The 13,271-nt window shown below is 38.0% G+C and overlaps 1 protein-coding gene across 3 annotated transcripts in view; it reads right to left on the bottom strand.

Annotated features, from left to right (window-relative positions):
• Positions 1-13,271, bottom strand: part of LOC146480633 (collagen triple helix repeat-containing protein 1-like) — a 59,282-nt gene that overhangs the window by 23,141 nt on the left and 22,870 nt on the right. For 2 of the 3 annotated variants that reach the window (XM_085109863.1, XM_085109864.1), the window contains exons 3-4: positions 1,909-2,214; positions 1,085-1,646 (exon numbers count right to left, since the gene is read on the bottom strand). In XM_085109863.1, the coding sequence (XP_084965989.1) occupies positions 1,287-1,646; positions 1,909-2,214 (666 nt within the window). In that variant the 3' untranslated portion in view covers positions 1,085-1,286. Of the gene's footprint in view, positions 1,647-1,908; positions 2,215-2,576; positions 2,696-2,872; positions 2,894-13,271 lie in introns of those variants that run through there. The other variant, XR_014864739.1, reaches the window with a different exon arrangement.

Raw genomic sequence — 13,271 nt, forward strand, 5'->3', positions numbered from 1 at the left:
TAACGCGGGGATTGCGTCATGATCTCAAAATGACGGCATTTTTGAATCACCATCTTGGATATCATGATTTCCCCAAAACCTCTGAAAAGCGCCAAAACCAGACCAAAGAGTCACCATAGTGCAAAGATCAAAGGAAAATGATCTAAAAAGTAACATGAATTTTGCTGTTTTTGCACATTTAAAACAGGTATCGTCCAACTGAATCGTGTCGGGCAGAATCCCCCGGTCGAGATAGGGTTGATTTAACCCTCTCACTCCAATGATCTGAATGTCAATTCTCCTGACTACCATACATTTCTTTTAAAGTTTAGTTCACAGAATTTGGTGTTAAATCAAACAATATCACCTAGTTGAATATTTTCTTCATTCTCATCACCTGTCTGGTTGACAATGTATTGATAATGTAAGGAGAAATTACATATTGATCACTCTTAGGAGTGAAAGAGTTAAGCCTCTGTTACCCAGGCCCTAACCAACGGCCTTCACCGGAAAATATCTCTTAAAATCACAAGGGGGTCCTGTCTCACTGCAAGTTTGTCTTGTTTGCCCTTTCAGTGAAGAATGAAAAATGGATGTTCGCAATCTTGTGATCGTGATTTATAGAATTTGTAGAGGTGACCCGGCGCTTCATATGTTGAGGGTACCAGCCACCGATAACATTAGTTGGACAGTTAGAAAGAAAAGGCATTTTCAGAAGTAGAAGTTTTTTTGCTAACAATACTGAACATATAATATAAATAACAATATCCCTCGCTCCGCTAATATTCCTTGTACCACTCCAAAGTGATATTTTTTGCTGAATAGTAGATCCACATCATTGGGAATATTTCTACGCTTCTGTCACACACAAGTCACCGATTATAACAAACCTCTGCCAGACTGTGTTCTTCTTGGAAAACTGGATAAATCCCACCTAATGGATTTGAATTGACTGTTGAAAGCTCGAGAATTATGTGCGCTTTTACCCGGCTTCCTTCTCTGGCAGGAAAATAGCAGCCGGTTCTCGTTAGATCAGGGTATAACGTGCAATCAGCGTTTATTTCATCCCGGATTGAATTGTGGGTAACAAAATCGACAACCAATGGTTGCTTCATCGAAGCCTTTTTATTCATTGTTTGCAAAGCAGAATACATCCCCATGTTTACTCAATTACACTATCAGTCCGTCTAAATCATATCAAGCTGAAAACACACTGGTATGTTGTTTTATGCGTGATATACTTGTTAACAGCAAAGCAAATAAATCGTAGAACTGCATGATCCCTCTTTGTGGGTTGAGCTGGGTTCTTACTGGGATAGAGGGACTTCCTCAATCATGATACGTGTCACGGAGTTCCATCCTGTGTAAGCATCAGCAGCTTTCATCCCCACGCATTTTCCAACATTTATTCCCACTCGAACTGTTCCCTTGGCGATTCCTTCGCAGTAACCGCCAATCTGTGTCGTTCTGTGTATGTTGGTGTCCGTTTTGCCGTGGTTCCAAGCAATATGGGCAACACCATCAATGGCGAATGGCTTGCGACATTCCACCCCATTGAAGGTGAAATACCAGCGATTACAGCAATTCAGGCAGCAGCAGACTCTGTAATCACCGTTGAACTCGACTTTCAAAGCTGTGTTGTCAGCCAGCTTCTTGAAAACGCAATCCTGAAAATAAAAGAAATCGATTAACAACGATTATCTTTTTACAGCCAAGTTTTACCTTAACTGAACTGAGCAGTCAATAACAGTCATTCGAGTACTTAACAGACGGAACTGAATTTGACAAATACATATATAAGTAGAAAGGGAATTTGGGCCATCAATGCTTACCCTCATGAAGACAGCATTAAAAGCAGGATTGTTAAAGTTCAAACCAAGCGCAGTAAGCTTTAGTTGTCTGTTAACGTTATATTATAATTTCCTGTACCTTTATTAGTCCACTGTCCCTTCCATCATTAATGTTCTTCCACGCGCATTGTTTCCAGTTTTTCTGTATTGCCTGGCCTCGCTGTTCACCCTTGGCTCCTTGAACACCCTGTTCGCCTTTAGCTCCCTGGTTGCCCTGTGCTCCTTTAGGGCCCTCAGGTCCCACAGGTCCCTTATCACCGGGTGCTCCCGCTGGTCCTTGGTCTCCCTTGGCTCCATCTCTTCCATTGAGCCCAGGGACCCCAGGCACTCCAGGTACACCGCTGGCGGAAGTTTTGATGACTCGCGGGCACCGGGTGTTCACCTCCTGATAATCCAATAGTGAAAGTAAACTTTGATTACTTTATAATTACTGATTGTTTGGCGAACAAGTTTCGCTTGTTTCATGAAGAAATGCTGTATTTTAGTGGGTTATTATCGTGTATGGAAGCCGAACAAGCGACTAAAAGAAAGAGCGGAAACGTGAATTGAAGGGACCGGGAATAAAAACATTAAAGAAAATGGACTTCGAGACGCGATGACGACATACTCGAGAGCGCACTAGGACACGTCGTGTTTGGGAAGAAAAGAATGGAAAAAACAATCGGTACAAACAAAAGCATTTGAAGGGTAATCCTGTAAATAAAATGAAACAATGTAAGGTTGTGAAAATATATCGGTAAATCTTACTGACTGATTGGCAGAAAACACCAAGGAAGGAATGATGCACGCAGCAAGAAAAATGATAATGAATTCATTGTTCACTCAAGTCTGGTAAAGTTGAACTTCCTCTGTAGTCTGGAAATAATCTGTGTGAACATGAAACGTAGAGTAAAAATCAGTCATACCCAGTTACGAACACGTACAGTATCATAAGAATTCTAATGGCGGATTGATAACTGGCGCGAAGGATATTTCACAACAAGAAGTAAACATTACTTAATTATAATGGTGATCATAGAAATAATATCCATAATAAAACTAACATTTAAGATTGTTGTCCTTAGAAATCTCTTTATAAGTGATTCTCCCGTGAATCTGGAACGTTGCCACAAGATCGGTTTGCGCTGGTTGCAGGTACAATTCAAAGACTACGGACCTCTAGTGTAGTTCGAAGATTTGAAAACTTCAACTGTTGGATGGCAAACGCTTTACGGAAGAGGCCTATTTTTGGTTTCTTGTTTCTAGCAAAAACGAGTTCCTTGAACTCCTTTGGATTGGTTCACATGACAAAATACTGTTTGTTGAGTAAACATTTGTCTAAGTTCGGTAATATTATTGAGTTAACTAGTCGTCAGCTATTTTGAAAATTTTCAATAATTAAGATATTCTTCCTTTATGGTCCTCGATCCAACCTTGTAGTTTTAACAATGAAATTCAAGAGTGGAGTGTTACCTTAAGCTTTCTTCAGACATCAAAGCCAGTATTCCGTTTAAACAGTTCAGTCCAAATAAGTCAAACAGCATATTGAAATGCGAATAATTTATAACAGATACTAGACAGTTGTCGTCCGGAACAGATTTTGACAAGAATCGAAATAGCACTGGACTCGGTAAACAACTGAAAGGTTTTTGTGGGGAAAGGTTTCCCTTTTACACAAGATATACAATCTATTCCTTGAAGTGTAAGTACGAATATATATTTCACTGATTTTAACTGCATAAGAGTATTTTTTAGGTAAAAGAGAACTTTGACCCAAATATGGACAAATAACGAATTAAATCAGTGTCAATCAGATGACTGAAGTAAGAAATTGTTATTCACAAGAGAGTTTAGAAAACAATGTAACTGTTCATTTCTGCAGTAACTTTGACAAGAAGAGGAGCCCTTCATGGGGAAACTGTCAGAGAAAACAACAGCTACGTGAATGGAAAAGGTTTAGACATCTCAACTTCCAAGCAACATCGGATAGACGATTTGCAATTAAAGAGGAAGTGAAGAATACATACAATGATAACAAAAAAATCCCTCATAAGAGGTTTTCGGAGTTCCTGGAATACGAAATGGCTCTTAAAGTATCGTGTATTAATTAGCAAAAGTTTGCAGAAATGTCTTCCCAACTTTCCCTAAAAAGAAAAATTTAGCAGCCATTCCGCTTATTCTTATTCCAGAATGCGGTCAATCGAACGCAACCTAAGTGTTACTATTTGGTTTTCATAAAAGCACGCGGATTCCAACGCGAAAAGCGCGATAGGTGCGACGAAGAAGCGCGCGGTACATTCGTAGGGCTAATCGACGTGTTTCGCCCACAGGCGCAACTCAAGTCTCGGGAAAATAAAACCTTTTAGATTGCATTAATTAGCTCGGTGTTAATCGCCTTCCCCCTATCTTCAACCCCCCCCCCCCCCTCCCCCTCTCCCCTGCCCCTAAACAATATGGCTTTTCGTGAGCAAAACGATTTTCCAATCCAAATAAGGTCGTCGATTTACGGGAAAATGGAGGATCCCTATGGGCAATGAGGAGGCAAAGCTACTTATAACTGGTAAATTAAATGTACAACTGAAGAGAAAGTTTAACGGGATCTGAGTGAGTTTTGTCAATGATGGTAATTGTATTCATCACCCTTCGCTTGCTTCATTCATATTCACACTTAAAACCTTTCTTGCTTCATGTCTTTGTTCTTTTCATATAGGTTAGCCTTTTTTGCGAAACCAACCCACAATAGACTTTGGCGTGTTATAGACACACACATTGTCATGTTATTGACTCGCACATTAAACTAGCACATTAAATGGCGAGATGTAACAGGGTATAGCGAGGGTATCAGTTCAAGCGTCTCTTACCCAGGCTACCCTGTACTCTCATCACTGGCCTTCAACCATTGGTTGTTGAATATGTTCCCAGCAATCCAATCCCTGAATTAAATGCTAATCGAACGTTATACCCTGATCTACTAAAAACCGATTGCTATTTATCTGCATGAATTTAGTCCAACAAGAAGGAAGGTAAAAGCACGGAAAACGAGCACCTGCCTCAGAGACTCGGATTGAACTGTGAAGAAAAACTAGCGTTATCTTTTGTAGTGAAAGTTCACTTTAAACTTTCGAAATGCTGAGCCGACAGGCCCTTTTCTTTCTGGAGGGACAAATACAATCAGTGTTCAACTGCGAAAAACGCCATATAGTTTTGGAAAGCCAACCGGCAGTTCGTAAAGTCGACGAATAAGATTCTAAAAGTTTCGGCAATTTAAACTTTCAGCTAATGAATCTAAACAGATAAAACGGTGCAAGAATTACACAAATTCGCCTTTTGAAAGGCCATAAAAACATGTGGTAATGCAGGAAACAACATTTTAACTGTTTAACTTTAATGTTGTCGTTGGGTGCCCCTGGACAAACGAGAGGCTAGATTCAAATAAAGCGATCAAACAGCAGACAAAACAAACAAGCCACAGAACTCATTATCACTATCAAATGCTCCAAACCGCGCTTCTTGGCCCGATAAAAGTTTACAGGACACAAAATTGGTTGAAATACCTAGATTAAAAACAGCGAACAGAAACAGGATGCTGGAGTCGTGCATGCGTTCAAATCCCGTTTTTATTATAAACCTTCATTAATTCATGAAACGTACACTACACGTACTTAAACAAACACTTGTCTTAAATTCGCTTGGTGGCGACTAATAATTAATATACTTTTGAACAATTTATACTCTTTACCGTTGAAAATATCCTCCAATTCTATATAATCTGAAAAATCCCTTTATTTCGTTGATGAGTACAATGCTAACCGAAAACATTTATGCCTTTTCTTACTTAAATCTTCGTATGAAAAGAAGAGAACATTTTCGAGTTTCATTATTCAACGTCTCTGAGAAATATTAATAATTGTAACCTCTGCTTAACTGATTATCAGAGATGCTCGTTTGCCTGTTAGTGCTACACTAATCCTATGAAAGTTAACAGAACTAACTGCAGAAATAAACTGTTACACCACTTCTTTACCGGCTTTCTGATATAAATAACGAATTTTTTCAGTCATTTGATTGATTATGATTTAATATATAATTTATTGTTCTCGTGTAAAAAGTACTCTTTGCCTTTAAATTTAAGAAGCAAAAGCCGTGAAATATATACCGAATAACTGTTCGATCGGGAGAAAATATTTCTGCCCGTAATACTCAGATACAGGAAACTGATTGTCGTACAAGAGGCGTACACGGTTTAATTGTTAAATTCCGTTCCGAACCGGCATGCGCAAAATCTTTTCAGAATAAATTATTCGATTATCAAGATATTGTTGCCTAATACTATCCTAATTTTTACTTTCTAGTTGTTTCGTCATGATTGTTCAAACAAAACAACCGATCTATCAGTTTGTTTCTTGACAAATAACGAAAGCGGGCAAATAACAGTGACAAAAAACGAAAAGGTGATTTTCCAATGAGGAAAAATACTGCACTGATCTCCATTTTCTTGTTTGAAGCATTTTGGAATATGTCAGTTCGTCGTTTGAAGATCTCCTTTTCTTTTCCTCGCGAGAATAATACAAACTTTATATGTATACTTAAGATAAAGTTCAATTCATTTAGTGACAAATATTACTTATTAAGCTTTTTAATCTGTCGTGATTTGCTTCTCATTCCTTTCATAGTTTCAATCCATGAAAAATTTACAGAATTATATTTTTGAAAAAGATTTCGTAGCATCAAGTCTTGAATTTTGTGAGTTTTCATTGATATGGTAATGAAAGTAAACACTGCGAATAAGCAAGCACGCGTTTGAAACTTAATTGAAACTGTTCGGTTGAACATATTTCATTTTCATATAATTTCAGCTGTGATTTAAAATAATATGAAAAATAAATAAATCACTTTAATTAAATATAACTGAATGTCAATGTATTTAACGCAGAGCAGTAATTGGGGACACTTTTCAAATCGTTTTGGAATTTAGAAGTGTTAAGAAGGAGTAAGTAATTTTGCCCTTAATGAAAGGAAAATTACGAAAAACTGCCCTCTGTTGCAACAAATCAGCATTCAGTAATTTTGCCCCTTTTTTTATTGTTATCAGTTGATGAGCAGTTAGCTGCATATGCATTAAAAATGTACTATATAACTGCAGAATTGATGAGGAACTCATAAGGTTATTACGTTCATACAATAAGTAGACTTCTATAAATGTTTATTGAAAAAAGGAATTGTGGAGCTCCGCTTTTAGGCTTGGCTAAATATATATATATTAGACTGTTTCTCGGCAAATTTATCTTTTCGTCAAGAATGTACTTATTTGAATTATAATAATCTATAAATCTTTTCCGTTTGAAGGTGACTGTCAATGTCAAAACTTTTTGGCCTCTAACCACGTACTGTATTTTTAATAAGGTAACTGAAACTTCTAAACACGTACACTGTAATTTATGGAAATAGGCGTGGACTTGTAGTACCGCCTTTCTTCTTGGAAAGTTGTTGTTTTGAAACAACAACGCTGGACACTGCTTGAAACTTCAACTAAGTATTTAACAAACTTATGATTGTCAATGTGTAATTTTTATTGATACAAATGTTCATTGTAAATTTTATATTGCTCCTGTTGCTTTATTTTGGTTGGACGCTTCGAAGAACGTAACGAAAACTTTTAAAGAAAGGTACATTTTCCTCATCAAATGGAGGGAAGGTATTCATTACCAATTCCGATACCAACCAATCATAGAAAAACTTACGTTAGCCTACATTAGTAGTTGACGAGTGTTTGACAGTCGGTTGTCAATCATACTCCGGCCAACATAAAAGAGACGCGAGAAGTTATTCAGTAGAGAATTCCGTAAGCTGAGCTGTAGAGTGAACCCTTAAAATAGAACACAGCCATTTGAGCAACAACTGAGTCAGTAAGTGTCAAGTGAATTTTACATCAGAGTCGATTCCCCAGTTAGACGCCCAAAGGTTCATCTAGCAATTTCTGTCAGTAACTGGAATCAAAGCTTTCCCTTCGTCGCAAAATCAAGATAATTTGTGAGGAGAGTATTGCGGAGGGCAACAGGCTGAAATGTGGGTTTTGTTAGGTCTATGTTTTAAATATTTTCTATTTTAGTAATGACCCCCTTAACCAATTCACCTGTGTATTAACAAATTATACGCCGTCAGAATTTTCGCTTTGTTGGATATGTTTAAAAAAAATGACCGTTTCTTTTCCGTTTTTACATATCAGATTCCTTTCCGACTTCACACGAACTGTAGAAGATCTTGAGTCGGAACAATGAGTTTCAAAATCGTTTTGCTTGCTGCGTGCATCATGATTCCACATTTGGTGCTTTCTGCCAAAAAAAATCGGTAAGTTCTTCAATTCCAGCGTACAGCATTTTCCTCGGTATTTCACATGATTACACTTCTAACACTCCTGCATGGTCCGCGATTTTCTCTTGATCCTTCTTTGATCCTTCTCCAGTGCGGCATTGCCCAAGTTCGCTCTAATATGAAATAATCGTATTGCGATCTCCCTCAATTTTATGTCATTTCGCGTTCTTTGCTAGCCTTTTTTGGCTATAACACACCGTTTAAAATCCATTTTCTGCCTTAAGTAAGTGACGATATTATAGTGTTCCAGTGAATCGCAAGACAAACTAAACTCCACAGATTTCAACTGAATAATTTTTGAAAATATTCAACCAACTATTACGCACGAGAAAATAAAATTTTACTTTTACTTTTCCATGATCAGAAGAAAAACTGGAAACAACGCGCGTGGAAGAACATCAATGATGGCAAGGACAATGGGCTGATTAAGGTAAGAAGATTAATCTAAGAAAATAACTCAGCGAAGCGCAGCTTGTAAGTTGTGTATTTAACAATGTTGCTATAATTGTGTTATCTTAAACGATAAGCAAGCATTGATGAACATCCCCAGTATATGCCAGTATATCTTATTAAATTATGCCAGTTTTTAAGCTACAAACCGATATTGACAAAGTTAATTTAAGAGATCCTACGAATTAGCCACTTAAGGTATTAGCAATTTTATGTTCTGTTGTTACAAAAGGGGGCTTCACACTAGAGCTTGTAAGTATAATCTAAGTGCACTTGAAACCTACTTTGAGTGTGAAGGGGTAAAACCTACCAACTTGAACTTTACTTAGTGACCATGGAAACTTTCGCAGTTCAAAGAAGCCGAAGCACGCCGCCAAGTATGGCCAACACCACACTTGAGAACGTACTTGACCAATAGGGAAAGGGAAACCAATTGAAAGCCACGTGCTGCGGTGCCAGGACAGATAAACATTTTGTCGTGAACTCAAATTAATTTTAAAAAAAATCAAAATGGATGGTTGGAGATACGCCTCGCAGTTTGAGGACTCCATGGAACAGTCTTTTTTGTAAGTAAACATAAAAAAGAAGGAAAAGCCGATTTAAACTTACGATCTTATTTGAATTTCATCTTTACGGGTAGCCTGAACCATCGATTTTCAGTTCAGAACATGTCGCCTGTTCTTTTGTTTTGTCGCCAGGTACTCGTAAACAATGAAGTACCTATGCATTTCCTGTAATGTTAAAACTCTCTGAGTTAAAATTAAAGACAAAATAAAGAGTAAACAACACAAAACGTTTTTCCGTTGTAAAGGCTTCATGATTTTCCGGCGAGCAGTCGCATTTCTGATTTTACCGCGAACGATGATTGACAGCTTGTGCTTCAAGTGTATACTTTGTCACCAGGTGTGAAGCCAAGTTTTCTAAAGTGCGACTTGAGATTTTCAAGTGCACTTGAATCAAGTGCTTACTTGAAACTAACTTAGCTTGTAGTGTGAAGCCAACAAATATTGTAACTAACTTTGGCTTATAGATGGCGGTAAGGAAGGAAAATCATTGTTTGTTTGTTTTTTTTGGTTTTCAGGAATGTGCCTTTTAACAAGCTTTCGGACAAAACAGCTTTGAAAGTTGAGTTTAATGGCGATTTCAGGATTGGTTACTGCCTAGATTGCTGTTCGCGCTGGTATTTTACTTTCAATGGCGTAGAATGCCGCCATCCTCTCGCCATTGATGGCCTCATGCACATTTTTAGAAACCAAGGGAAAACGAACTACAGCATACACAAAACAACTCAGATTGGAGGCTACTGTGAGAGAATCCCCAAGGGAACAGTTCGAGTAGGAATCAATGTTGGAAACTGCGTGGGGAAGAAAGCTGCTGATGCTTATACCGGATGGAACTCTGTGACCCGCATCATGATTGAAGAGGTCCCTCCACCTCAGTAACAACTAAGGGCAGAAAAACAGCTCGGGAAAAAAAAAAAAACGGCAAAGGTGGACTCTTGATCCTATAAGGTCATTTACATTTCCTCTGAGCTTTTTCCTGGGTGTGATGTAAAGTAGATGGATGGATAGTGAAATTAATTAAAATCGATAAAATGCCTTTGATAACGTGGTCATTGGTTGAATTGTTTGTGTGTGCAAATAGGCGATAGCTAGCGTGCAGGAAGCGAGATCCACGCGGGCACGAGATAAAATGATTCGGTTTGGCGATGTCGATTATTATTGTTGTGATGATTATGGGAAAAAAGAGGTGGGAGGTGGGCTTTTCTAAGGAAGTAAACATGACATTGACATCTCCAAAATGAAACACGATCTATGGTCCCACAAAGCAAGTGGGCGCCAACTTTCTGAAAGTCTCACATAAATTTATTATGATCATGAAAAAGAATTAGGTTTCCATTTCTTTGGAAGTAGAGATAACCTTGAATACAAAAAGCGCAGGCTGTCGGGAAATAAACTTGATAATGAAACATGAAACATTTACCTTTAACAAAAAAAACTACGATTACATCTTTATGCCTAGTCAAACGCTATTTCTACAAAATGTAGAATAGTGCTGTCGGTGAAATCACTAATAACGAAACAGCTATTCCTTCCAAACGCTTTACAACAAACAAATCGTTGACTGGTTGCAATAAACAAACATGAACATCAACAAAAAATTTAACATTTACCCGTCTTACCTGCCCATCCCCACGACTTTCTCCCTTGGGAATGTCCAAGATTAACTGGTATCTAAAGATAGCCAATAACACGCCGGTAACATTGGTTAAGCCATGGCAGTCGCAAGTAATCGAAAGTTTGAAAGTGCAGTCTGTCGGGTTTGTCAGCATTTGGACATGGTATCACTCAACATTTGGATAGGACGCCTTCCCCACCCCCTCCCCCACCTCCATTAAAAGAGGTCATTTCCACAATTTCACCCTCAATATCTTTTATTAAGTTGCGCTGAAGAAGCGGCCGAATTTCAAACATCTAAAATCAAGTGATTAACACTGTCTCGTAAGCATGGTTGGGTTAATATCCCGGGAGGGGGGTACTCCTCGGTATTCTCGGTAGAGGTGTGCCGCCCGGTTCTCCAAATCCTGACCCTATTTCAGACCAAAGCATGCCATTTCCCACACCTGTTTTTATGCCTAGCCTTTAAAATCCATACCCGTTTTCAGACCTGGCTTGAAGCGTAACTAAGCTTAGCATTTGTGCCGAAGTCAAGAATTGGTAAAATTCACCCGAAAATTCAACTCGAATGATATATTTTGGATACTTCTCTTCTCTTCTCTACAGGGTATAACGAGGAAATCAGTTCAAGCGTCTGTTACCCAGGCTACCCTGTACTCTCATCACTGGCCTTCAACCGTTGCATGGTTGTTGAATATGTTACCCGCAATCCAACCCTTGTAATAAATGCTAATCGCACGTTATACCCTGATCTACTAAAAACTGATTGCTATTTATCTGCATTAATTTAGTCCAACAAGAAGGAAGGTAAAAGCACGGAAAAAGAGCACCTGCCTCAGAGATTTGGATTGAACTGTGAAGAAAAACTAGCGTTATCTTTTGAAGTCAAAGTTCACTTTAAACTTTCGAAATGCTGAGCAGACAGGCCCTTTTGTTTCTGGAGGGACAAATACAATGTTAAACTGCAGAAAACGCCATATAGTTTTGGGAAGCCAACAGCGGCTCGTAAAGTCGACGAATAAGATTCTAAAAGTTTCGGCAATTTAAACTTTCAGCTAATGAATCTAAACAGATAAAACCTTGCTAGAATTACACCAATTTGTCTTTTGAAAGGCCATAAAATTATGTGGTAATGCAGGAAACAACATTTTAACTGTTTAACTTAATGTTGTCGTTGGGTGCCCCTGGACAAACAAGAGGTCAGATTCAAATAAGGCGATCACACAGCAGACAAAACAAACAAGCCATAGAACTCATAATCACTATCAAATGTTCCAAACCGCGCTTCTTAGCCCGATAAAAGTTTACAGGACCCAAAATTGGTTGAAATACCTAGATTCAAAACAGCGAATAGAAAACAGGATGCTGGAGTCGTGCATCCGTTCAAATCCCGTTTATATTATAAACCTTCGTTAATTCATGAAACGCACTGCATGTACCTAAACAAACACGTCACGTGGTGACTAATATACTTTTGAACAATTTATACTCTTTACCGTTCAACAGATCCCCATTTCGATATAATCTGAAAAATTACTTTATTTCGTTGATGAGTGCAATGCTAACGGGAAACATTGATGCCTTTTCCGCACTAAGATCTTCGTATGAAAACTGGAGAACATAATTCAACGTCTCTGAGAAATATCTATAATTATAACCTCTGCATAACTGATTATCAGAGATGCTTTTTCAAAGAAGAAGCCTGTTAGTGCTACACTTATCCCGTGAAATTTAACAAAACTAACTGCAGAAAAAAGCTGTTACACCATTTCTTTACCGGCTTTCTGATATAAATAACGAGTTTTTTCAGTCATTTGATTGATATTGATTTAATATATCATTTATTCTTCTCGCGTCCAAAGTTCTCTTTGCCTTTAAATTTAAGAAGTAAAAGCCGTAAAATGTATACCGAACTACAGTTCGATTGGGAGAAAATATTTCTGCCCGTAATACTCAGATACAGGAAATATATTCGTACAAGAGGCGTACATTTTCCGTTCCGGACCTGCATATATTTTCAGAATAAATTATTCGATTATCGAGATGTTGTTTAATCTCTGAACAGAACTGAAATTAAGCCAACGTTTAGTCAACAAACAGCCTTTTGTCATGTCAACTAATAAGAGTGAGTTTAGGGAACTGGTTTTTGCCAGAACTGATTCTCCCGATTATTTGCAAAATAAAACATGACCTATGATCGCACAAAGCAAGTGGGCGCCAACTTTTTCTGAAAATCTTACTCAAAATTATTGTGATTATGAAAAAGAATTAGGTTTCTATTTCTTTGGAAGTAGAGATGACCTTGAACACAAAAAGCGCAGGCTGTCGCGAAATTAATTTGATAATGAAACATGAAACATCTACCTTTAACAAAAAACTACGACAACAGCCTTATGCCTAGTCAAACGCTATTTCTCGAAATGTAGAACATTGCTGGCAGTGAAATCACTAATAACGAAAGAGC

Source organism: Pavona decussata, unplaced genomic scaffold (assembly GCF_977016875.1).
Source record: "Pavona decussata unplaced genomic scaffold, jaPavDecu1.1 SCAFFOLD_53, whole genome shotgun sequence".
NCBI classification, from domain to species: Eukaryota; Metazoa; Cnidaria; class Anthozoa; order Scleractinia; family Agariciidae; genus Pavona; species Pavona decussata.